Source organism: Oncorhynchus mykiss, chromosome 3, assembly GCF_013265735.2.
Source record: "Oncorhynchus mykiss isolate Arlee chromosome 3, USDA_OmykA_1.1, whole genome shotgun sequence".
NCBI lineage: Eukaryota > Metazoa > Chordata > Actinopteri > Salmoniformes > Salmonidae > Oncorhynchus > Oncorhynchus mykiss.
In genome coordinates this window covers 74755525-74780292 of record NC_048567.1, presented here as the reverse complement: position 1 = coordinate 74780292, position 24768 = coordinate 74755525, and the positions used below count along the sequence as shown (strand labels likewise).

Genomic DNA, 24768 nt, shown 5'->3' with positions numbered 1-24768 from the left:
GTTGTTTGGTTTCTGTAGTGCACACGAGATGGATTACTGACGCAAACAATCACCATATCAGTGTGCCAGGTAAGTATATGCTACTTTGGGAGATACAGAAGTTAATGTTGAATGGAGGATTTCGGGAAAGCCATTCCATCTACCAGAAGAGTGTTAAGGCCTATCATTAGCATCGCTATATTCATTAGCATCGCTATATTCATTAGCATCGCTATGTCTTACCTTGTTTCAAAGCAGCCTATAGCCAAAATCCCACCATAGAAACATAGAGGCAATTATTTAATAAAATACTTCCTCATATGCGCTCTCCTGTTCTTTCGGTTTTCATAATCAACTTTCTTTCATAGCCAAATGCATTATCCTAGTTATATTATCAACCCAAATGTAGTTTTTGCATCTTTGGATCTCCCCTCTTTCTAAATTTCTAATGGGATATTTCCATCTCTGTCCATGAAACTGCTCACATGTGTGGTGTGCATTTTAGAAGTGTCTTCCCGCAAATTGCATTTTGAAACATTTGTGAGTAGGCCTACCACCGTGTGCACATTGCTGTGCTTAAAATGTGAAGTAGTTTATCAACACTATAAGCTAAACGTTCTGATCTGTTCCATCAGCCTTCATTTACATGGCATATACCTCCACTACACTACTTTGACATCGTGGGGATTAAGGAGTATACTCAATGCCAACAAAACGAAGTGGGTATACCCACCACTACACAACTGGACATTGGCTAGCTACTATCAGGTAGTGAAGCAGTCAGCAGCTGACCTTGGCTAGCTACTATCCGGTAGTGAAGCAGTCAGCAGCTGACCTTGGCTAGCCAGTATCAGGTAGTGAAGCGGTCAGCAGCTGACTGTGGCTAGCCAGTATCAGGTAGTGAAGCAGTCAGCAGCTGACCTTGGCTAGCCAGTATCAGGCAGTGAAGCGGTCAGCAGCTGACCTTGGCTAGCCAGTATCAGGTAGTGAAGCGGTCAGCAGCTGACTTTGGCTAGCCAGTATCAGGTAGTGAAGCAGTCAGCAGCTGACCGTGGCTAGCCAGTATCAGGTAGTGAAGCGGTCAGCAGCTGACCTTGGCTAGTCAGTATCAGGTAGTGAAGCGGTCAGCAGCTGACCTTGGCTAGTCAGTATCAGGTAGTGAAGCGGTCAGCAGCTGACCTTGGCTAGCTAGTATAGTGAAGCGGTCAGCAGCTGACCTTGGCTAGCTAGTATAGTGAAGCGGTCAGCAGCTGACCTTGGCTAGTCAGTATCAGGTAGTGAAGCGGTCAGCAGCTGACCTTGGCTAGCTAGTATAGTGAAGCGGTCAGCATCTGTGCATCAGAGGAGAGATGAAACTAGAGAAGAAACACGAGCGAAGTTCCAGATGTAAATGAATACAACTTCTGTTTAATGACTCAAACATCCTTCAAACAATAAAACCATTTCAAGGAGTCTCTGGAAAAATGCTTTGCTAAAGCAGTTTTATTCGTATAGAAAACGTAGGAAGGGTTGTGTATAAAACTCCTTTAAATGGCAGGTCATCTGTGGGAATTACAGCATTCGATCAGCAAATATTTTCAAGCAATAAATATACATTTTATAAATAGTGTAAATTTACAACAAAGGTTAGGAAAAAAAAGTTTATTCCATAAAAGTCTCTTGGTGACTTGGCTGTTAATTTCTCTCTCATTTGAATAGTATTTTACCTACAGAACCAAACCATATGGTTCCAAAATAACTAAAACAGTAAAAAATATATATATTACTTTACAAAATGTTTTAAAATTTATTTTCTTGCCCAAAGACGACTTCTATTTACTAACATACAAAAGACCAGCGATTCTAGGACGTAGGCTCAAGCGGGGGACACCAACTCAGAGCACGTTTGTATCAGCCCACAAACATAATTAAAAAAGGGAAATGTGTATCAAGTCAGTAGTCTTTGTGTGATGTTGTTGCCAGTTTTAACAAAATATATACAAAAGAAATGCAGTCATCATTTTTGTCAGCTATTGTGCCAAACAGCAATTAAGTAGTTTTTTGGAGGGTATCTGTACTTTACTATTTATATTTTTAACAACTTTTATTTCGCTACATTTCTAAAAAAAAAGAAATTTTTACTCCATACATTTTCCCTGACACCCAAAAGTACTCGTTACACTTGAAATGCTTAGCAGGACAGGAAAATGGTCTAATTCACACACTTATCAAGAGAACATCCCTACTGCCTCTGATCTGGCAGACTCACTAATCACTAGACTCATTTGTTAATGATATCTGAGTGTTGGAGTGTGCCCCTTGCTATCTGTAAATTAAAAAAAAAATAATAATATGTCCATCTGCTTTGCCTAATATAAGAAATGTGTAATTATTTATACTTTTACTTTTGATTAAGTATATTTTAGCAATTACATTTACTTTTGATACTGAAGTATATTTAAAACCATATAGTTTAAAACCATATAGTAGACTTTTACTCAAGTAGTATTTTACTGCTGACTTTCACTTTTACTTGAGTCATTTTCTATCAAGGTATCTTTACCTCTACTCAAGTATGACAATGGGGTACTTTTTCCACCACGGCTGGTGGAGAAGGCAGGAGCAATGCCCTCCCCCTCCAGTCCTCTAGGAGGAGACACCTCACCTCCACTCTGGGCAGGTTGCATAGACACACAGCTTTTCACCCAGCTGCCCTGTGGAATAGCTACAGAAAGCAGAAGAGGACTGCTGGCTCACTTCCTGAATATCAGAAAAGGGGCTTCCGGTGGGTTCTGGGAGTACAGCATGGATTCTTATTGTCCTCAGAACAACAGAATGTTACCGTCAAGAGGATGATGGCAAAGAAGGAGCCTGTGGAGGGAGAACGAGATAGGGATGAGAGAGAGGGATGAGAGAGAGAGATGAGATTCATGTAAACTGGTTGAAGACTTACTAATGAACAAGCTAGTACCTTTTTTCGAAAAAATAACTAATATGAATTTTGCCTCACTAGTGTGTAGACTTACTACTGTGAATGCCACCATGTGTAGGGTAATGCTTTTTAAGGGGTGTCCACGTACTGACATATGTAGGGTAATGCTTTTTATGGGGTGCCCACGTACTGACATCATATGTAGGGTAATGCTTTTTATGGGGTGCCTAAGTATTGACACCATGTGTAGGGTAATGCTTTTTAAGGGGTGTCCACGTATTGACATATGTAGGGTAATGCTTTAATTTAAGGGGTGCCCAAGTATTGACACCATGTGTAGGGTAATGCTTTTTAAGGGGTGCCCACGTATTGAAACCATATGTAGGGTAATGCTTTTTAAGGGGTGCCCACTTATTGAAACCATGTGTAGGGTAATGCTTTTTAAGGGGTGCCCACTTATTGACACCATGTGGAAGTGACTGCAGTAATTATGCAAGGAAGAATGATTGCTTAGTGAAAGTTGGCTCCTTGCATAATGCACATTTCCTTCTGCATCTGGCTTGTCAATATCCTGCTTCAGTGTCCATTTTTCCACTTGTTTAAACTTCCATCCTTGGGACAGTAACTAAAAAAGAAACATTCTCTCACTGTCAACTGCGTTTATTTTCAGCAAACTTAACATGTGTAAATATTTGTATGAACATAACAAGATTCAACATAAATTGAACAAGTTCCACAGAAATTTAATAATGTGTCCCTGAACAAAGGGGGGGGGGGGGGCAAAATCAAAAGTAACAGTCAGTATCTGGCCACCAGCAGCATTAACTTCTTAGTGCTAGGGGGCAGTATTCGGAAGTTTGGATTAATGAGGTGCCCAAAGTAAACTGCCTGTTACTCAGGCCCAGAAGCTAGGATATGCATATAACTGGTAGTATTGGATTGAAAACTCTAAAGTTTCCAAAACTGTTAAAATAATATCTGTGAGTATAACAGAACTGGCGAAAACCCGGAGGACAATCCATCCAGAATTTTTTAAATACAATGGTTGGAATGGGAATATAAAAGGAAGTCCTCCCAGATTGCAGTTCCTAGGGCTTCCACTAGATGTCAACAGTCTTTAGAAAGAGTTTCAGGCTTGTTTTTTGAAAAATTATCTAGAATTTTGTGGCTCCCATTTTAGTTGTAGTGTTTGTAGCGCATTCCGGTGAGTGCGCGTACTTCATTATTTATCTCCGGTAATGGTCTCCGGTATTCTCCGTCTTAAATTTGATCATTTATTTACATAATAGGGTACCTGAGGATTGATTAGGAACGTTGTTTGACTTGTTTAGAAGAAGTTTACAGGATTAATTTTGTATGCATTTTGAACGAGGGAAACCGGTGGATTACGGAGTCAAGCGCGCCATTGAAACTTACGTTTTTGGGATATAAAGGACTTTATCAAACAAAATTACCATTACCACCGTTATGTAGCTGGGACACTTGTGATTGCAACCAGATGAAGATCTTCAAAAGGTAAGCAATTTATTTTATCGCTATTTGTGACTGCTTGGTTGGGAAATGTATGTACAGTTAACCCACTGTTCCTAGGACGTCATTGAAAATAAGAATTTCTTCTTAACTGACTTGCCTAGGTAAATAAAGGTAAAATAAATAAATAAGGCTTTTGTGTGTGGGGCGCTGTCCTCAGATAATCGCATGGTGTGCTTTCGCCGTAAAGCCTTTTAAAAATCTGACAAAGCGGCTGGATTAACAAGAAGTTATGCTTTTAAATTATGTATGATACTTGTATTTTCATGAATGTTTAATGTTCCGATTTCTGTCATTTGAATTTGGCATTCTGCAATTTCACTGGATGTTGGCCAAGTGGGACGGTAGCGTCCCAATGATCCGCAAGAAGATAACCTTTTGGGGATAGGGGGCAGCATTTTCACTTTTGGATGAATAGCGTGCCCAGAGTGAACTGCCTCCTACTCTGTCCCAGAAGCTAATATATGCATGTTATTATTAGTATTGGATAGAAAACAGTTTCTAAAAAGTTTCTAAATTTTCTAAAACTGTTTGAACGATGTCTGAGTATAACAGAACTCATATGGCAGGCGAAAACCTGAGAAAAATCCAACCAAGAAGTGGCACATCTGAGGTTTGTAGTTTTTCAAAGCTTGGCCTACCGAATACACATTGAGATATGGATGAGGTTGCACTTCCTAGGGCATCCACTAGATGTCAACCGTCTTAAGAAACTTGAATGAGGATTCTACTATAAAGGAGGGGCTCATGAGACCTCTGAGCAGAGAGCCTTGGTCTCATGACGCGCGCTCCTGACAGAGTTACCTCTCGTTCCAGGGCGCGTCTGAAGACAAAGGAATTCTCCGGTTGGAACATTATTGATGTTTTATGTTAAAAACATCCTAACGATTGATTCCATACATCGTTTGACATGTTTCTGAAGGACTGTTTTTGTCTGGATGAAGTGCCTGTGCCTCATGAAGATGGATTACTGGGCTGAACACGCTAACAACAAGTGGCTATTTGGACATAAATGATGGAACTTTATGGAACAAATCAGTCATTTATTGTCGAACTGGGATTCCTGGGAGTGCCTTCTGATGAAGATCATCAAAGGTAAGTGAATATTTATGGTGTTGTTTCTAACTTTGTTGATTCCAAAATGGCGGATATTCCTCTGGCTGTTTTGGGTTCTGAGCGCCGTTCTCAGATTATGCTTTTTCCGTAAAGTTTTTTTGAAATCTGACACAGAGGTTGCATTAAGGAGAAGTCTATCTTTAATTCTGAGAATAACACTAGTATCTTTTATCAATGCTTATTATGAGTATTTCTGCAAAATCAACAGATGTTTTGGAATCAAAACATTACTGCATGTAAGGCACCAATGTAAACAGATTTTTGGATATAAATATGCACATTATCGAACAAAACATACATGTATTGTGTAACATGATGTCCTATGAGTGTCATCTGATGAAGATCATCAAAGGTTAGTGATACATTTTATCTATATTTCAGCTTTTTGTGACTCCTATCTTTGGCTGGAAAAATGGCTGTGTTTTTTTGACTTGGCGGTGATCTAACATAATCATATGTTGTACTTTAGCTGTAAAGCATTTTTGAAATCGGACACGATGGGTAGATTAACAAGATGTTTATCTTTCATTTGCTGTATTGGACTTGTTAATGTGTGAAAGTTACATATTTCAAAAAAATATTTTTGAATTTCGCGCTTTTCAGCGGAATGTTGTCGAGGGGTTCTGCGCGCTAGATGGCATACAACAAACTTGTATGCCATCTGTAAATACAAATAAAATTGTTGGTTTAGCCATGTAAAAAGTCGGCAACCTTCCCGCTAGCCATGATTGGCTGAGATAATGAGTGGGCTGGACATGCCGAGAGATGAGTTCGGATTGGTCTGCCATGTAGCGCGCTTCTGTCTATAATATTAGCTGGTCAGTATGTGTAGGTTATCCTTTCTAATGGGGCTTAAAAAAAATATATCACAAAGTAGAACTACATAAGTGTTGCGCTCCACTGTCTGGTGAATCAAGTTTTGAAATCAGTGGAATTAAAGTATGACAGCTAAGGAAATGCAAAAAAATCTGCCTGTTTGATTGCAAATATGCAGACGAAAAGTGAACACACAGCCGTCTCCGGATTACATATTCAAAGCCATTTGCATTGCTAATTATAGCTAGCTAACATTGAACCTGGTTGGTTAGCTACCTGCAGATTCATTCAGGTTAGTAATGTTTTGAGTTGGGATTATGGTTCATTGTTTACCTAGCTAGCTAGTTAGAGCACAGAATAACTGACACATTTACGAACGCTCAACACCCGTTGAATATGGCCTGTGTCAGTGAACGTTGGCAAAAAAGCATAATTAAATTGTTGCCAACAGCACAGTTGCAGTCACCAAAGCTCTGGATAACATAAAAACAGCCTACCCAGCTCTGTTAGAACACTCAGTTTTACAAACTCCCAGAAAACACTCTGGCATACCAGATGAAATTTACGAACACACCCGTAGTATAAATCAACCTTTAGTCTTTTAATCTTTGGTTGTTTAGTACACAGCCTCACATGTGAATTCTTAAAGAGATGGGTGGGGTTAAAGCTTAAGATGGTGTGAACGGTACTGAATGGTTGTAGACAAAGAAGAGCTCTCCAGTAGTAGTACCAAAACATTCAAAGGCCATTTTCTCAAAAGTGATTTTACAAATGTATCAACTTTCAAAGCAGAATTACTTTCCCATCGTTCCTCAACTGTAGTGTATGAAATACAATTTTAGAGCTCCGAGTCTCTACTTTTATCGATTGTAAAAAACACAATTTAAAATTTTGCTACATAAGACCGAACGAATCGAGACGGTTGGTCACAATTGGTGATTACACAATAATGCATTGTTTGTGTCTCCTCGCTCATCCATTCTCCCCCGTTCTCATCCATCATACTTGTTTCTTCATTTATTTAATCTGTTATATGTGTGAAATTAGTTTCGGTACAATTTAGGTTCGCCCTTTGGGACTGCCAATCACGGCAGGTTGTGATAGAGCCTGGAATCGAATCAGGGTCTGTAGTGACGGCTGTAGCACGGAGATGCAGTGCCTTAGACCACTGCGCCACTCAGGAGCCCAGGGTATCAACTGGGCACCGTACCTTCCACTGTTGTGAGAAGGAGCAGAGCATGCCCTACTGTCAGGAAGGAGGAGGAAAACCATTCATAAAATGGCATGCTGGTTAGAACTCCAGTTCTGTTTGTGACATTAAGATTCTAACAATGACAGTGTGGATTATAGGAAAAGTCAAAGACGGGGGTCATGGCAGAGTAATAAATGGTTTTAAATTCACGAGCAGTCAAAATGGTTGCTTTAGCTGGTCTAGTGTTAACCTACTGGTCATCATATAGTCACTCGTGTCCTTGTTGACTTACGAGTGTGAACTGGTCGTAGACCTGTGTGAGGTCGTCCATCTTGTACTGCTCCAGCACCACAAAGTTGTCCAGGTTAGAGCTCCCCCTACGGGCACAGTCCTGACAGTGCACCACGTATGTCTTCCTGCTGTTACTCTCACTGGTTACAAACAGTAGGGCAAACACCTCCACCTGGAAATAGGGCGAGAGTGAGTGTGTGAGGAGAGGTACATGTGTATGTTTTGCTTTTACTATCCTTGTGGGGACCAGAAATCCTCACAAGGAGAGTAAAACAAGGAAGGAATTCAGACAAGAGGGGACATTTCGCCAGCCCCCACAAGGAAAAAGGCTATTTTAGGTTTAGGGGTTAAATGGATACTTCGGGATTGTGGCAACGAGGCCCTTTAGTTACTTCCCCAGAGTCATCCCCACAATTTGCATGCCTCTCTGTCTAGTGTTAGCGGAATAACTGAAAGTCTATGGTATCTGCTAGCATTGACAAGCATTCTAGCAGATACCCACAGGCTTCCATTCATTACGCTAACGCTAATTAGGGACAGAGTTCCCATTTGGGAAAGGTGACGCCAGACAATGCGACCGGGAAGATTTTAATTTTACTGTCCATTTGAGAAATTCTACTGAACCATATGCATTGGGTGCATAAGCCCATTACGGTGTCCACCCATAGTGCTCGGAATGACAGAAATCACATTTACAATATGATAATGCATCTTAACAGAACATGCACCATGTGTAATGAAGCAGCCAAGAAAACGTTAAAACATTTGCCAAAATGTAATTTGCGGAAAAAAAGAAAAAAAAAACACTCTTCTGAACAGCTGATAGTGGTTCCATATCTGAACAGATAGAAACTTAGAAAGAGTGGTAATCTGATGATGTAACAACTAGGATGGGTTGCTGATACGAACAGGATTGTGCCTTTGGCTTCTGGACAACGAAATAAAGTTTACATGAAAACCAATGGTAAGCGTCCCCAAACTTGAAAGTCACGCACCTCCTATAACTCTTTATAAAAGAAATGCCTCGTTTCCATGGTCGGATTTGAAGCAAGGTAAGACATGCCTCATAACATTAAGTAAAACAGTCAGGATACCAACAATAAAGTATGTTTTAAAATGCATACTGCCTCCAGCTCACATTGTTAAATGGTGGGTGAAACGCTGATATCCTGTTGCCTGCACCTGAATGGTGAATGGGAGGCGTGCTTCAACTACCAGTTGAGAAATAAAAACAGATCTGGTTAAATTGTGCACTACATGTTTTACTCCAGCAACAACCAGCTGAGGAGCAGCAGGAGAACCACATGTTTTACTCCAGCAACAAGGAGCAGCAGGAGAACCACATGTTTTACTCCAGCAGCAACCAGCTGAGGAGCAGCAGGAGAACCACATGTTTTACTCCAGCAACAACCAGCTGAGGAGCAGCAGGAGAACCACATGTTTTACTCCAGCAACAACCAGCTGAGGAGCAGCAGGAGAACCACGTGTTTTACTCCAGCAACAACCAGCTGAGGAGCAGCAGGAGAACCACATGTTTTACTCCAGCAACAACCAGCTGAGGAGCAGCAGGAGAACCACATGTTTTACTCCAGCAACAACCAGCTGAGGAGCAGCAGGAGAACCACATGTTTTACTCCAGCAACAACCAGCTGAGGAGCAGCAGGAGAACCACATGTTTTACTCCAGCAACAACCAGCTGAGGAGCAGCAGGAGAACCACATGTTTTACTCCAGCAGCAACCAGCTGAGGAGCAGCAGGAGAACCACATGTTTTACTCCAGCAACAACCAGCTGAGGAGCAGCAGGAGAACCACATGTTTTACTCCAGCAACAACCAGCTGAGGAGCAGCAGGAGAACCACATGTTTTACTCCAGCAGCAACCAGCTGAGGAGCAGCAGGAGAACCACATGTTTTACTCCAGCAGCAACCAGCTGAGGAGCAGCAGGAGAACCATGTTTTACTCCAGCAACAACCAGCTGAGGAGCAGCAGGAGAACCACATGTTTTACTCCAGCAGCAACCAGCTGAGGAGCAGCAGGAGAACCACATGTTTTACTCCAGCAGCAACCAGCTGAGGAGCAGCAGGAGAACCACATGTTTTACTCCAGCAGCAACCAGCTGAGGAGCAGCAGGAGAACCACATGTTTTACTCCAGCAACAACCAGCTGAGGAGCAGCAGGAGAACCACATGTTTTACTCCAGCAGCAACCAGCTGAGGAGCAGCAGGAGAACCACATGTTTTACTCCAGCAGCAACCAGCTGAGGAGCAGCAGGAGAACCACATGTTTTACTCCAGCAGCAACCAGCTGAGGAGCAGCAGGAGAACCACATGTTTTACTCCAGCAACAACCAGCTGAGGAGCAGCAGGAGAACCACATGTTTTACTCCAGCAGCAACCAGCTGAGGAGCAGCAGGAGAACCACATGTTTTACTCCAGCAGCAACCAGCTGAGGAGCAGCAGGAGAACCACATGTTTTACTCCAGCAGCAACCAGCTGAGGAGCAGCAGGAGAACCACATGTTTTACTCCAGCAGCAACCAGCTGAGGAGCAGCAGGAGAACCACATGTTTTACTCCAGCAGCAACCAGCTGAGGAGCAGCAGGAGAACCACATGTTTTACTCCAGCAGCAACCAGCTGAGGAGCAGCAGGAGAACCACATGTTTTACTCCAGCAGCAACCAGCTGAGGAGCAGCAGGAGAACCACATGTTTTACTCCAGCAGCAACCAGCTGAGGAGCAGCAGGAGAACCACATGTTTTACTCCAGCAACAAGGAGCAGCAGGAGAACCACATGTTTTACTCCAGCAACAACCAGCTGAGGAGCAGCAGGAGAACCACATGTTTTACTCCAGCAACAACCAGCTGAGGAGCAGCAGGAGAACCACATGTTTTACTCCAGCAGCAACCAGCTGAGGAGCAGCAGGAGAACCACATGTTTTACTCCAGCAACAACCAGCTGAGGAGCAGCAGGAGAACCACATGTTTTACTCCAGCAGCAACCAGCTGAGGAGCAGCAGGAGAACCACATGTTTTACTCCAGCAACAACCAGCTGAGGAGCAGCAGGAGAACCACATGTTTTACTCCAGCAACAACCAGCTGAGGAGCAGCAGGAGAACCACATGTTTTACTCCAGCAGCAACCAGCTGAGGAGCAGCAGGAGAACCACATGTTTTACTCCAGCAGCAACCAGCTGAGGAGCAGCAGGAGAACCACATGTTTTACTCCAGCAGCAACCAGCTGAGGAGCAGCAGGAGAACCACATGTTTTACTCCAGCAACAACCAGCTGAGGAGCAGCAGGAGAACCACATGTTTTACTCCAGCAGCAACCAGCTGAGGAGCAGCAGGAGAACCACATGTTTTACTCCAGCAGCAACCAGCTGAGGAGCAGCAGGAGAACCACATTTTACTCAAGCAGCAACCAGCTGAGGAGCAGCAGGAGAAATCCCACTCAGAATAGACTCTGTATGCGGTGTGCATGTGATAGTTGTGTTGGACAAATAAGATGGTGACTAACGAAGAAAAAAAAAAAACTGGCCAATTTATTTCTAGTAAATTAGGCAAATGAACCAATAGACTGATAAGCATGACGGTCAACTGTATTTCTATGAAGTGGTATTACCATCAATTCATAAAAAGCATTATTTTGCAAAGGGATAATTGTTTCTCCCGGTCGTTTTGGTCGGCAACAGTTTTACATAATCGGCTATACCTCCTTTTTTAAAATCATCACCGGCTAACGGAAACCCCACTTAGGGAAAATAGGATTTTTGAATTGGAATCAATTGTTTGGGCCCCACAAGGACAGTGTGTGTGTGTACCTCACAGATGCTGCAGTAATGTGCGGGTTCGTCCCTGGTCCTGCCGTGCCACACCAGCTCCTTGCCTGACGCCTGCAGTAGCTCTCGCAGCATCTGACACTGCTTCAATGTCCGCAGCAGACAGTACCTAGCAGAGACCGAGACACACAGGGGTTAAGTGTGTGTGTGCGTGCACGAGCGCAGGTGTGTATGAGTGAGAGGCCGAGCGAAAGAAAATTGTGTGTGTGTGAGAGGTCGAGCGAAAGGGAATTGTGTGTGTGTGTGTGTGTGTGAGACTCACTTGATCATCTGGAAGAGCTTGCTGTCGGAGACTTTGATATTCCTGGCCATGTTCCAGGAGAGGTGTATCATGGGGACAATGGACTTGACGCTCTGCAGCTTATTCCATTCATATCGCTCTGCTGCCAGCTTATACTGGTACGCTGAGGAGGGAGGGAGGGAGAGAGAGAGAGAGAGAGAGAGCGGGGGAGAGAGGGGGAGGAAGAGAGAAAGAGAGAGCGGGGGAGACAGAAAGAGAGCGCAAGAGAGAGGGGGAGGAAGATAAAGTGAAAGTGAGGGAGACAGAGGGGGAGAGGAAGAAGGTAGAAGGGGGGTATTAATGACAATATCATTTCAATTTCACAATGTCAAGACTTGTCAGAATCCATCTATCATATTTAAATGATGCTCCAACGAATTCAGCATTAAAACCCATAAAACAGCAGTGCATGTTCATATTAAGTATACCCCCTTGTTCTCCCCGTCTTACCAGTGAGGGGTCCTACGTTCCAGGCGATGTTGTTGCACCAGCCGATGGCCTGGACCCAGTGGACGGTGCCCGTGTTGAGCCACACCAGGTCTCCGGGGCGCTGGATGAAGCGGTAGACAGGCACATCTGCCTCGTACAGGTCCTCCAGGTTGGGCCACCATGAACCCATCAGGAAGTTGATGTTGTTCCTGGAGGAGAGAGACACACAGGATGTTAGAAATACAATTACTGCCGATTCCTTGCAGTTCATCAAATCAAATAGATTGTTACATCATCAATGAATGATTGTTACATCATCAATGAATGATTGTTACGTCCTCAATGAATGATTGTTACGTCATCAATGAATGATTGTTACGTCCTCAATGAATGATTGTTACATCATCAATGAACGATTGTTACGTCATCAATGAACGATTGTTACGTCATCAATGAACGATTGTTACGTCATCAATGAACGATTGTTACGTCATCAATGAACGATTGTTACGTCATCAATGAACGATTGTTACGTCATCAATGAACGATTGTTACGTCATCAATGAACGATTGTTACGTCATCACTGAACGATTGTTACGTCATCACTGAACGATTGTTACATCAATGAACGATTGTTACATCATCAATGAACGATTGTTACATCATCAATGAACGATTGTTACATCATCAATGAACGATTGTTACATCATCAATGAACGATTGTTACATCATCAATGAACGATTGTTACGTCATCAATGAACGATTGTTACGTCATCAATGAACGATTGTTACATCAATGAATGATTGTTACATCATCAATGAATGCTTGTTACATCATCAATGAATGCTTGTTACATCATCAATGAATGCTTGTTACATCATCAATGAATGATTGTTACATCATCAATGAATGATTGTTACATCATCAATGAATGATTGTTACATCATCAATGAATGATTGGTACATCATCAATGAATGAAAATATGAAAAAATGATTATACTTTTATTAGCATTAGGTCCACTACAGTCAAAGCAGAGTTAGACGTGTCTGTGACTTCAGATTGTATTGGCTGTAAACAGACAGAGGTAGGAGATGCACTTTGTGTTGAGTTAGAAGCAGGAGATTTTTGTTGACGTACTTTTCACAGAAGTCGTTAATGATTCCCCAGTAAGGCTGGGGCACAGAGAACCACTCACAGTCCCCCGGGCCGATGTTGATGTTCACTGAACAGAAGTTGTTGTTCTCTTGGTGACCTAAAAGACAAGACAAATACCTCATAAAACAAAATGACTACAAAAAACAAATTGTGTGTCAGACCTGGAAATAAATATATGATTATTTGTTATTTAAATGCATATTTTCTGTGTATTTGAGGACTTTCAAATAATGTGAATCAACCACTAAGTATTATATTATGTTTTATTGTCACATACAACAGATGGGTGCAGTGTAATGTGTTGTTTTACAGGGTCAGCCATAGTAGTGTGATAGGTGTTGTTTTACAGGGTCAGTCATAGTAGTATGATAGGTGTTGTTTTACAGGGTCAGTCATAGTAGTATGATAGGTGCAGTGTAATGTGTTGTTTTACAGGGTCAGCCATAGTAGTGTGATAGGTGTTGTTTTACAGGGTCAGTCATAGTAGTATGATAGATGCAGTGTAATGTGTTGTTTTACAGGGTCAGTCATAGTAGTATGATAGGTGTTGTTTTACAGGGTCAGTCATAGTAGTGTGATAGGTGTTGTTTTACAGGGTCAGTCATAGTAGTATGATAGGTGTTGTTTTACAGGGTCAGTCATAGTAGTATGATAGGTACAGTGTAATGTGTTGTTTTACAGGGTCAGTCATAGTAGTGTGATAGGTGTTGTTTTACAGGGTCAGCCATAGTAGTGTGATAGGTGTTGTTTTACAGGGTCAGTCATAGTAGTATGATAGGTACAGTGTAATGTGTTGTTTTACAGGGTCAGACATAGTAGTATGATAGGTGTTGTTTTACAGGGTCAGTCATAGTAGTATGATAGGTGTTGTTTTACAGGGTCAGTCATAGTAGTATGATAGGTACAGTGTAATGTGTTGTTTTACAGGGTCAGTCATAGTAGTATGATAGGTGTTGTTTTACAGGGTCAGTCATAGTAGTGTGATAGGTGTTGTTTTACAGGGTCAGTCATAGTAGTATGATAGGTGTTGTTTTACAGGGTCAGTCATAGTAGTATGATAGGTACAGTGTAATGTGTTGTTTTACAGGGTCAGTCATAGTGGTGTGATAGGTGTTGTTTTACAGGGTCAGCCATAGTAGTGTGATAGGTGTTGTTTTACAGGGTCAGTCATAGTAGTATGATAGGTACAGTGTAATGTGTTGTTTTACAGGGTCAGACATAGTAGTATGATAGGTGTTGTTTTACAGGGTCAGTCATAGTAGTATGATAGGTGATGTTTTACAGGGTCAGTCATAGTAGTGTGATAGGTGTTGTTTTAAAGGGTCAGTCATAGTAGTATGATAGGTGTTGTTTTACAGGGTCAGTCATAGTAGTATGATAGGTACAGTGTAATGTGTTGTTTTACAGGGTCAGTCATAGTAGTGTGATAGGTGTTGTTTTACAGGGTCAGCCATAGTAGTGTGATAGGTGTTGTTTTACAGGGTCAGTCATAGTAGTATGATAGGTACAGTGTAATGTGATGTTTTACAGGGTCAGACATAGTAGTATGATAGGTGTTGTTTTACAGGGTCAGTCATAGTAGTATGATAGGTGTTGTTTTACAGGGTCAGTCATAGTAGTATGATAGGTACAGTGTAATGTGTTGTTTTACAGGGTCAGACATAGTAGTATGATAGGTGTTGTTTTACAGGGTCAGTCATAGTAGTATGATAGGTGTTGTTTTACAGGGTCAGTCATAGTAGCATGATAGATGCAGTGTAATGTGTTGTTTTACAGGGTCAGACATAGTAGTATGATAGGTGTTGTTTTACAGGGTCAGCCATAGTAGTGTGATAGGTGTTGTTTTACAGGGTCAGCCATAGTAGTATGATAGGTGTTGTTTTACAGGGTCAGCCATAGTAGTATGATAGGTGTTGTTTTACAGGGTCAGTCATAGTAGCATGATAGGTACAGTGTAATGTGTTGTTTTACAGGGTCAGACATAGTAGTATGATAGGTGTTGTTTTACAGGGTCAGCCATAGTAGTGTGATAGGTGTTGTTTTACAGGGTCAGCCATAGTAGTATGATAGGTGTTGTTTTACAGGGTCAGCCATAGTAGTATGATAGGTGTTGTTTTACAGGGTCAGTCATAGTAGTATGATAGGTGTTGTTTTACAGGGTCAGTCATAGTAGTATGATAGGTGTTGTTTTACAGGGTCAGCCATAGTAGTATGATAGGTGTTGTTTTACAGGGTCAGCCATAGTAGTATGATAGGTGTTGTTTTACAGGGTCAGACATAGTAGTATGATAGGTGTTGTTTTACAGGGTCAGACATAGTAGAATGCTAGGTGTTGTTTTACAGGGTCAGACATAGTAGTATGATAGGTGTTGTTTTACAGGGTCAGCCATAGTAGTATGATAGGTGTTGTTTTACAGGGTCAGCCATAGTAGTATGATAGGTGTTGTTTTACAGGGTCAGACATAGTAGTATGATAGGTGTTGTTTTACAGGGTCAGACATAGTAGTATGATAGGTGTTGTTTTACAGGGTCAGCCATAGTAGTATGATAGGTGCCGTGTAATGTGTTGTTTTACAGGGTCAGTCATAGTAGTATGATAGGTGTTGTTTTACAGGGTCAGCCATAGTAGTATGATAGGTGTTGTTTTACAGGGTCAGACATAGTAGTATGATAGGTGTTGTTTTACAGGGTCAGCCATAGTAGTATGATAGGTACAGTGTAATGTGTTGTTTTACAGGGTCAGACATAGTAGTATGATAGGTGTTGTTTTATAGGGTCAGTCATAGTAGTATGATAGGTGTTGTTTTACAGGGTCAGTCATAGTAGTATGATAGGTGTTGTTTTACAGGGTCAGTCATAGTAGTATGATAGGTGTTGTTTTACAGGGTCAGTCATAGTAGTATGATAGGTGTTGTTTTACAGGGTCAGCCATAGTAGTATGATAGGTGCCGTGTAATGTGTTGTTTTACAGGGTCAGTCATAGTAGTATGATAGGTGTTGTTTTACAGGGTCAGCCATAGTAGTATGATAGGTGTTGTTTTACAGGGTCAGACATAGTAGTATGATAGGTGTTGTTTTACAGGGTCAGTCATAGTAGTATGATAGGTGTTGTTTTACAGGGTCAGTCATAGTAGTGTGATAGGTGTTGTTTTAAAGGGTCAGTCATAGTAGTATGATAGGTGTTGTTTTACAGGGTCAGTCATAGTAGTATGATAGGTACAGTGTAATGTGTTGTTTTACAGGGTCAGTCATAGTAGTGTGATAGGTGTTGTTTTACAGGGTCAGCCATAGTAGTGTGATAGGTGTTGTTTTACAGGGTCAGTCATAGTAGTATGATAGGTACAGTGTAATGTGATGTTTTACAGGGTCAGACATAGTAGTATGATAGGTGTTGTTTTACAGGGTCAGTCATAGTAGTATGATAGGTGTTGTTTTACAGGGTCAGTCATAGTAGTATGATAGGTACAGTGTAATGTGTTGTTTTACAGGGTCAGACATAGTAGTATGATAGGTGTTGTTTTACAGGGTCAGTCATAGTAGTATGATAGGTGTTGTTTTACAGGGTCAGTCATAGTAGCATGATAGATGCAGTGTAATGTGTTGTTTTACAGGGTCAGACATAGTAGTATGATAGGTGTTGTTTTACAGGGTCAGCCATAGTAGTGTGATAGGTGTTGTTTTACAGGGTCAGCCATAGTAGTATGATAGGTGTTGTTTTACAGGGTCAGCCATAGTAGTATGATAGGTGTTGTTTTACAGGGTCAGTCATAGTAGCATGATAGGTACAGTGTAATGTGTTGTTTTACAGGGTCAGACATAGTAGTATGATAGGTGTTGTTTTACAGGGTCAGCCATAGTAGTGTGATAGGTGTTGTTTTACAGGGTCAGCCATAGTAGTATGATAGGTGTTGTTTTACAGGGTCAGCCATAGTAGTATGATAGGTGTTGTTTTACAGGGTCAGTCATAGTAGTATGATAGGTGTTGTTTTACAGGGTCAGTCATAGTAGTATGATAGGTGTTGTTTTACAGGGTCAGCCATAGTAGTATGATAGGTGTTGTTTTACAGGGTCAGCCATAGTAGTATGATAGGTGTTGTTTTACAGGGTCAGACATAGTAGTATGATAGGTGTTGTTTTACAGGGTCAGACATAGTAGAATGCTAGGTGTTGTTTTACAGGGTCAGACATAGTAGTATGATAGGTGTTGTTTTACAGGGTCAGCCATAGTAGTATGATAGGTGTTGTTTTACAGGGTCAGCCATAGTAGTATGATAGGTGTTGTTTTACAGGGTCAGACATAGTAGTATGATAGGTGTTGTTTTACAGGGTCAGACATAGTAGTATGATAGGTGTTGTTTTACAGGGTCAGCCATAGTAGTATGATAGGTGCCGTGTAATGTGTTGTTTTACAGGGTCAGTCATAGTAGTATGATAGGTGTTGTTTTACAGGGTCAGCCATAGTAGTATGATAGGTGTTGTTTTACAGGGTCAGACATAGTAGTATGATAGGTGTTGTTTTACAGGGTCAGCCATAGTAGTATGATAGGTACAGTGTAATGTGTTGTTTTACAGGGTCAGACATAGTAGTATGATAGGTGTTGTTTTATAGGGTCAGTCATAGTAGTATGATAGGTGTTGTTTTACAGGGTCAGTCATAGTAGTATGATAGGTGTTGTTTTACAGGGTCAGTCATAGTAGTATGATAGGTGTTGTTTTACAGGGTCAGTCATAGTAGTATGATAGGTGTTGTTTTACAGGGTCAGCCATAGTAGTATGATAGGTGCCGTGTAATGTGTTGTTTTACAGGGTCAGTCATAGTAGTATGATAGGTGTTGTTTTACAGGGTCAGCCATAGTAGTATGATAGGTGTTGTTTTACAGGGTCAGACATAGTAGTATGATAGGTGTTGTTTTACAGGGTCAGCCATAGTAGTATGATAGGTACAGTGTAATGTGTTGTTTTACAGGGTCAGACATAGTAGTATGATAGGTGTTGTTTTATAGGGTCAGTCATAGTAGTATGATAGGTGTTGTTTTACAGGGTCAGTCATAGTAGTATGATAGGTGTTGTTTTACAGGGTCAGTCATAGTAGTATGATAGGTGTTGTTTTACAGGGTCAGTCATAGTAGTATGATAGGTGTTGTTTTACAGGGTCAGTCATAGTAGTATGATAGGTGTTGTTTTATAGGGTCAGACATAGTAGTGTGATAGGTGTTGTTTTACAGGGTCAGTCATAGTAGTATGATTGGTACAGTGTAATGTGCTGTTTTACAGGGTCAGACATAGTAGTATGATAGGTGTTGTTTTACAGGGTCAGACATAGTAGTATGATAGGTGTTGTTTTACAGGGTCAGTCATAGTAGTGCGATAGGTGTTGTTTTACAGCAGGGGTGTCAAAGTCAAATGGACGGAGGGCCAAATAAAAAAATCAGCTACAAGACGAGGGCCGGACTGTTCGAATGTTCATTGAAAAATTTTTAAATGACGCATATAGTCTAGTGAACCTAATTGAACCTACTGAAAACCTAACAAATATATTACAATATGATCAGATAAATAAAGCAATATTTTCTTATGGCTCTGTCAGTAATCTTTAATTTTCAACAGACACAAAAGACAAATTTCCTTTATATAAATATCCCCATAACATGAACATTAAATGAAAGAAACCGGTATTCAAGGCACCATCAGTAGACTATATTTTCTATTTTAGCAAAAGTGGGCTAAATTTACTTCAAAGAAAAAACAATAATAGCAATTTTCTATCATCCACTCAACTGAAATATTTTAAAAATATAATTGGATTGAAATACAAAAAAATAAAGTGCAAAAATCTATTAATCAAAAACAACACTTTGTTTAAGGAGAAGTAACATGCAGTGAAAACAAATATTAAATTTTAACTTTTAAACTTGAACTGAGTAAAAACTCTAAATATGTGATTGCACAGTAATGTTCACTTGTTTGAGGTTGAGGGTGATACTTGGTGGTGTCCCATCTTTTCCACAAGTTCATCAATGTTCGGGGTAAGGCTCTGAGCTGAAGAAATCCTCAGAATTGAGTGGAGGTGTTCAGCAGTAAGTCGACTTCTGTGTGATGTTTTGTTCAGGTTCATCAAAGAAAACAGTTGTTCACACAGGTATGTGCTGCCAAACATAGACAACGTTTGAGCAGCCTGGATGCGCAGCTGGGGCATTGTGCCGGGGAGGAAACGGGCGAACTCCGCAGCACCCACTGCCGCATATTTTGCCCTCAGTGCATCATTGCATTGGAGGTCAATCAACTCCATTTGGAGGTTTGGTGGTGAGCTTTCCACGTCAACAGCAAATGGGTTACCGAGCAGTTCCAACCTGCTTTTTTGTGCTTCAAAGTCAGCAAATCGGCGTCGAAAGTCAGCGGCAAGCATACCTATTTTATCAGCCAACTGTGTGCTCGGGAACGCACTGGTAGAGAGCTTCTCTTTCATGGTCTGGCAGCTGGGAAAGTGGCTCAAATTTTCTTTCCGCATCTGCGTCTCCCACAGAGTCAGTTTGGTTTTAAATGCCTTCACTGTACTGTACATATCAGAGATGACACGATCCCGACCCTGCAGCTGCAAGTTTATTGCATTCAGATGACTCGTAATGTCACACAGAAAAGCCATTTCACACAGAAACATTTCGTCTCGGAGTTGTGTTGTGTCTTTCCCTTTGCTGTCCAAGAACAGACAAATCTCCTCACGAAGCTCGAAACATCTTTGAAGCACCTTTCCCTGGCTTAGCCATCGCACCTCTGTGTGATAAGGCAAATCACCATGCTCCGTTTCTAACTCCGTCAGAAATGCCTTGAACTGGCGGTGATTCAAACCTTTGGCTCTGATAAAGTTAACTGTGCGCGTGATGATGCTCATTACATGCTCCATTTTCAAGGCTTTACCGCACAACGCTTCCTGGTGTATGATACAATGATAAGCTGTCAGCTCACCTGTCGCGTTTTCCTCTTGCATCTTTTCCCGTATCTTCGCCACCAGTCCGCTCCTGTGTCCACACATCGCAGGTGCTCCGTCGGTTGTCAAACCCACGAGTTTTTCCCAAGGCAGCTCCATCTCATTTACACATCTTGACACCTCTTCATACAAATCATGCCCCGTAGTTGTGCCATGCATAGGACGTAAAGCCAAAAACTCCTCTGTCACGCTTAGGTTGGAGTCCACTCCGCGGATGAAAATTGACAACTGGGCAATGTCAGAAATGTCGGTGCTCTCATCCACAGCCAAGGAATATGCAATAAAATCTTTTCCCTTTTTCACAAGCTGCTCTTTTAGATTGATGGACAACTGGTCTACTCTCTCGGCAATGGTGTTTCTGCTCAGACTCACATTTAAAAAGAGTTGCCTTTTTTCTGGGCAAACTTCGTCACAAACTTTAATCATGCAGTTTTTGATGAAATCCCCCTCCGTAAATGGCCGGGCTGATTTAGCGATCTCTTCTGCCAAAATAAAACTGGCCTTGACAGCAGCCTGGCCTTTGAGGCCTCGTTTTAATTCCTCTGCCTTTTGTAGCCTTTGTTCCATGTCCATATTCTTGTTTTTGTCCGCGTGTTTCGTTTCATAATGTCGTCTCAGATTATACTCTTTCAGTACCGCCACACTTTCTCCACACAGAAGACACACAGGTTTTCCAGCTACCTTCGTGAACATATACTCCGACTCCCACCTTGTTTGAAACCCCCGGTTCTCAGTATCCACCTTCCGTTTTGCCATTTTTGATGGGTATCTGAAAGTTAATTTTACTGTGATGCTGACGACTGCTGTGCCAATAAATATTGAAATGAAGCAGCCTACTGCTCGGTGCGTCACCTTTGCATTGTGGGAAATGTAGTATTGGTGCGTGTAAAAGATCTGCGGGCTGCCGGCTTGCTGCGGGCCGGTTCTAATAATAAATCAAGATCATCCCAGGGGCCGTAAAAAACCTTCTTGCGGGCCGGATGTGGCCCGCGGGCCTTGACTCTGACATATGTGTTTTACAGGGTCAGTCATAGTAGTGTGATAGGTGTTGTTTTACAGGGTCAGTCATAGTAGTATGATAGGTGTTGTTTTACAGGGTCAGCCATAGTAGTATGATAGGTACAGTGTAATGTGTTGTTTTACAGGGTCAGACATAGTAGTGTGATAGGTGTTGTTTTACAGGGTCAGTCATAGTAGTATGATAGATGCAGTGTAATGTGTTGTTTTACAGGGTCAGTCATAGTAGTATGATAGGTACAGTGTAATGTGCTGTTTTACAGGGTCAGTCATAGTAGTATGATAGGTGCAGTGTAATGTGTTGTTTTACAGGGTCAGACATAGTAGTGTGATAGGTGTTGTTTTACAGGGTCAGTCATAGTAGTATGATAGGTACAGTGTAATGTGCTGTTTTACAGGGTCAGTCATAGTAGTATGATAGGTGCAGTGTAATGTGTTGTTTTACAGGGTCAGTCATAGTAGTATGATAGGTGCAGTGTAATGTGTTGTTTTACAGGGTCAGTCATAGTAGTATGATAGGTGTTGTTTTACAGGGTCAGCCATAGTAGTATGATAGGTGTTGTTTTACTGGGTCAGTCATAGTAGTATGATAGGTGTTGTTTTACAGGGTCAGTCATAGTAGTATGATAGGTACAGTGTAATGTGCTGTTTTACAGGGTCAGTCATAGTAGTATGATAGGTGCAGTGTAATGTGTTGTTTTACAGGGTCAGTCATAGTAGTATGATAGGTGTTGTTTTACAGGGTCAGTCATAGTAGTATGATAGGTGTTGTTTTACAGGGTCAGCCATAGTAGTATGATAGGTACAGTGTAATGTGTTGTTTTACAGGGTCAGTCATAGTAGTATGATAGGTGTTGTTTTACAGGGTCAGCCATAGTAGTATGATAGGTGTTGTTTTACAGGGTCAGACATAGTAGTGTGATAGGTGTTGTTTTATAGGGTCAGTCATAGTAGTATGATAGGTGTTGTTTTACAGGGTCAGCCATAGTAGTATGATAGGTGTTGTTTTACAGGGTCAGTCATAGTAGTATGATAGGTGTTGTTTTACAGGGTCAGTCATAGTAGTATGATAGGTACAGTGTAATGTGCTGTTTTACAGGGTCAGTCATAGTAGTATGATAGGTGTTGTTTTACAGGGTCAGCCATAGTAGTATGATAGGTGTTGTTTTACAGGGTCAGCCATAGTAGTATGATAGGTGTTGTTTTACAGGGTCAGTCATACTAGTATGATAGGTGTTGTTTTACAGGGTCAGTCATAGTAGTATGATAGGTGTTGTTTTACAGGGTCAGTCATAGTAGTATGATAGGTACAGTGTAATGTGCTGTTTTACAGGGTCAGTCATAGTAGTATGATAGGTGTTGTTTTACAGGGTCAGCCATAGTAGTATGATAGGTGTTGTTTTACAGGGTCAGCCATAGTAGTATGGCGTCCCTAGAGCAAATTAGGGTTAAGTGCCTTGCTCAAGTGCACGTTGACAGGTTTTTCACCTTTTCGGCTCAGGTATTCAAACCAGCGACCTTTCGGTTACTGGCCCAATGCTCAAATACCTGGGGTATCATGGGACTTAATTTGAGTCAGTGGATTTGAGTATTTCTAAATACATTCCAATATTCAACTCCTCGTCTTAAAAAAACAAAAAACATTTCAATATTTACTTGGAAATGTGAAAGTAACGTAGATATTTGAAATAGTATCTGAACCCAGGTCTGGTGTTTGTGTTGCATTTAGGTGTGTGTGTGTGTGTGTACAGTGTGTGTGTACAGTGTGTATGAGTGCATCTGTGTCTGTGTGTACCTGGCGTCCTGCTCCCAGGGACCTTCATGTAAAGCTGGACAGTGTTCATGCCCAGGATGGTGTGTCCTACGTGGCTGAGCAGGTTTCCAGCAGACACCACCCTGGCAAAGGCTGGCAGCTTACTGAGCTCCTGCAGATGCAGTTTCCACCTTGGATGAGGTCAGAGGGCAAGGGTCAGCACTAAACTCTACTGCACAGACACACACCGCACCCAACCTCAGAGATCCTCATCATGATAACAATGCCTAATCCAAAACCAGCCCTTCTCCCTAAGCCATACCTCGTGTCTTTTTCTACAACCAAACGGTCTGGAGACAGCTCCACCTGTAGACCCTAACCAGTCTGTTTTTGGACCATATGATATAATCTGGTTTACATGAAAAGGTCAAACTAAAGTCTCTCGTTAACAGAACTACATAATGTTGTCAGTGAGAGTTGTGTGGAACACTTACTTCCTATCGTCAGACAGGTCGATGTTGGTGCCAAACTTGATGTGTTTGAAGGGCCCTTTCTTCCGGCACGCCACACTGCAGGATCATGGGAGATGTAGTTTAGACAGAGCAGAGCGATATGACACACAGACCGAGAGAGAGAGAGACAGACGGCCAGGGAGGGAGGGAGGGACAGAGACAGACAGAGGGCATCTTACCTCTCTGCGCTGGCTGCCTCTGCTTCCAGCTCCATCTTCTTCTCCTCCTGGGAAATACATTCAATATAGATTTACGTTGTCTAGTTTAAGTGACAGAGTGAGGAGAGAACATGTGAATATTCAGTGTCTGACAGGGGTTGGTTCTCAGCACAGTGAGCACACGGCCTTTCAGAGAACAGGACCCAGATCAAAACTCCTTGAGTCTCTAATCAACAAGGCCTTGTATTGAGAGCATTTGCAATAGTGATGGTTCTCTGTGTCGGTCTGTCTGTGTGCCTGTATCCTTCAGCCGCTCCCTCTACTAACCCGTAGTGAATCCTGGAAGGACGACGCCTGGTATTGGGCGTACTTGGCGATGGTGGTGTGTGACTGGCTGCTCTGGCAGCGCCACATCTTCCTGGTGCCGCTCAGGTCCCAGTTCTCATCGGTGGGCTGAGACAGCTGAGTCCGCACCTCCACCAGGTGGTCTGGGTTAGCCTCCACCAGGGTCTTAGTAGAGAACAGACCCAGGTCTGACAGAGTGGACAGGGTGGGGGAGAAGGGTGGAGGGAGAGAGAGAAAGAGGGAGAGAGAGACGGGTGGAGGGAGAGAGAGACAGAGAGAGACGGGTGGAGGGAGAGAGAGACAGAGCGAGAGAGACGGGTGGAGGGAGAGAGAGACAGAGAGAGAAGGGTGGAGGGAGAGAGAGACAGAGCGAGAGAAGGGTGGAAGGAGAGAGAGACAGAGAGCGAGAGAAGGGTGGAGGGAGAGAGAGACAGAGAGCGAGAGAAGGGTGGAGACA

General features: G+C 42.1%; 1 protein-coding gene across 8 annotated transcripts in view; it reads right to left on the bottom strand.

Moving 5' to 3' along the window:
• Positions 1 to 1357: 1357 nt before the first annotated feature.
• Positions 1358 to 24768, bottom strand: part of LOC110504760 (lysine-specific demethylase 6A) — a 95934-nt gene continuing 72523 nt past the window's right edge. For 7 of the 8 annotated variants that reach the window (XM_036975180.1, XM_036975182.1, XM_036975181.1 and 4 more), the window contains 10 exons: positions 24294 to 24499; positions 23988 to 24034; positions 23791 to 23865; positions 23339 to 23487; positions 13524 to 13638; positions 12403 to 12590; positions 11935 to 12076; positions 11655 to 11781; positions 7837 to 8007; positions 1358 to 2829 (listed from right to left, as the gene is read on the bottom strand). In XM_036975180.1, the coding sequence (XP_036831075.1) occupies positions 2803 to 2829; positions 7837 to 8007; positions 11655 to 11781; positions 11935 to 12076; positions 12403 to 12590; positions 13524 to 13638; positions 23339 to 23487; positions 23791 to 23865; positions 23988 to 24034; positions 24294 to 24499 (1247 nt within the window). In that variant the 3' untranslated portion in view covers positions 1358 to 2802. Of the gene's footprint in view, positions 2830 to 7836; positions 8008 to 11654; positions 11782 to 11930; positions 12077 to 12402; positions 12591 to 13523; positions 13639 to 23338; positions 23488 to 23790; positions 23866 to 23987; positions 24035 to 24293; positions 24500 to 24768 lie in introns of those variants that run through there. The other variant, XM_036975187.1, reaches the window with a different exon arrangement.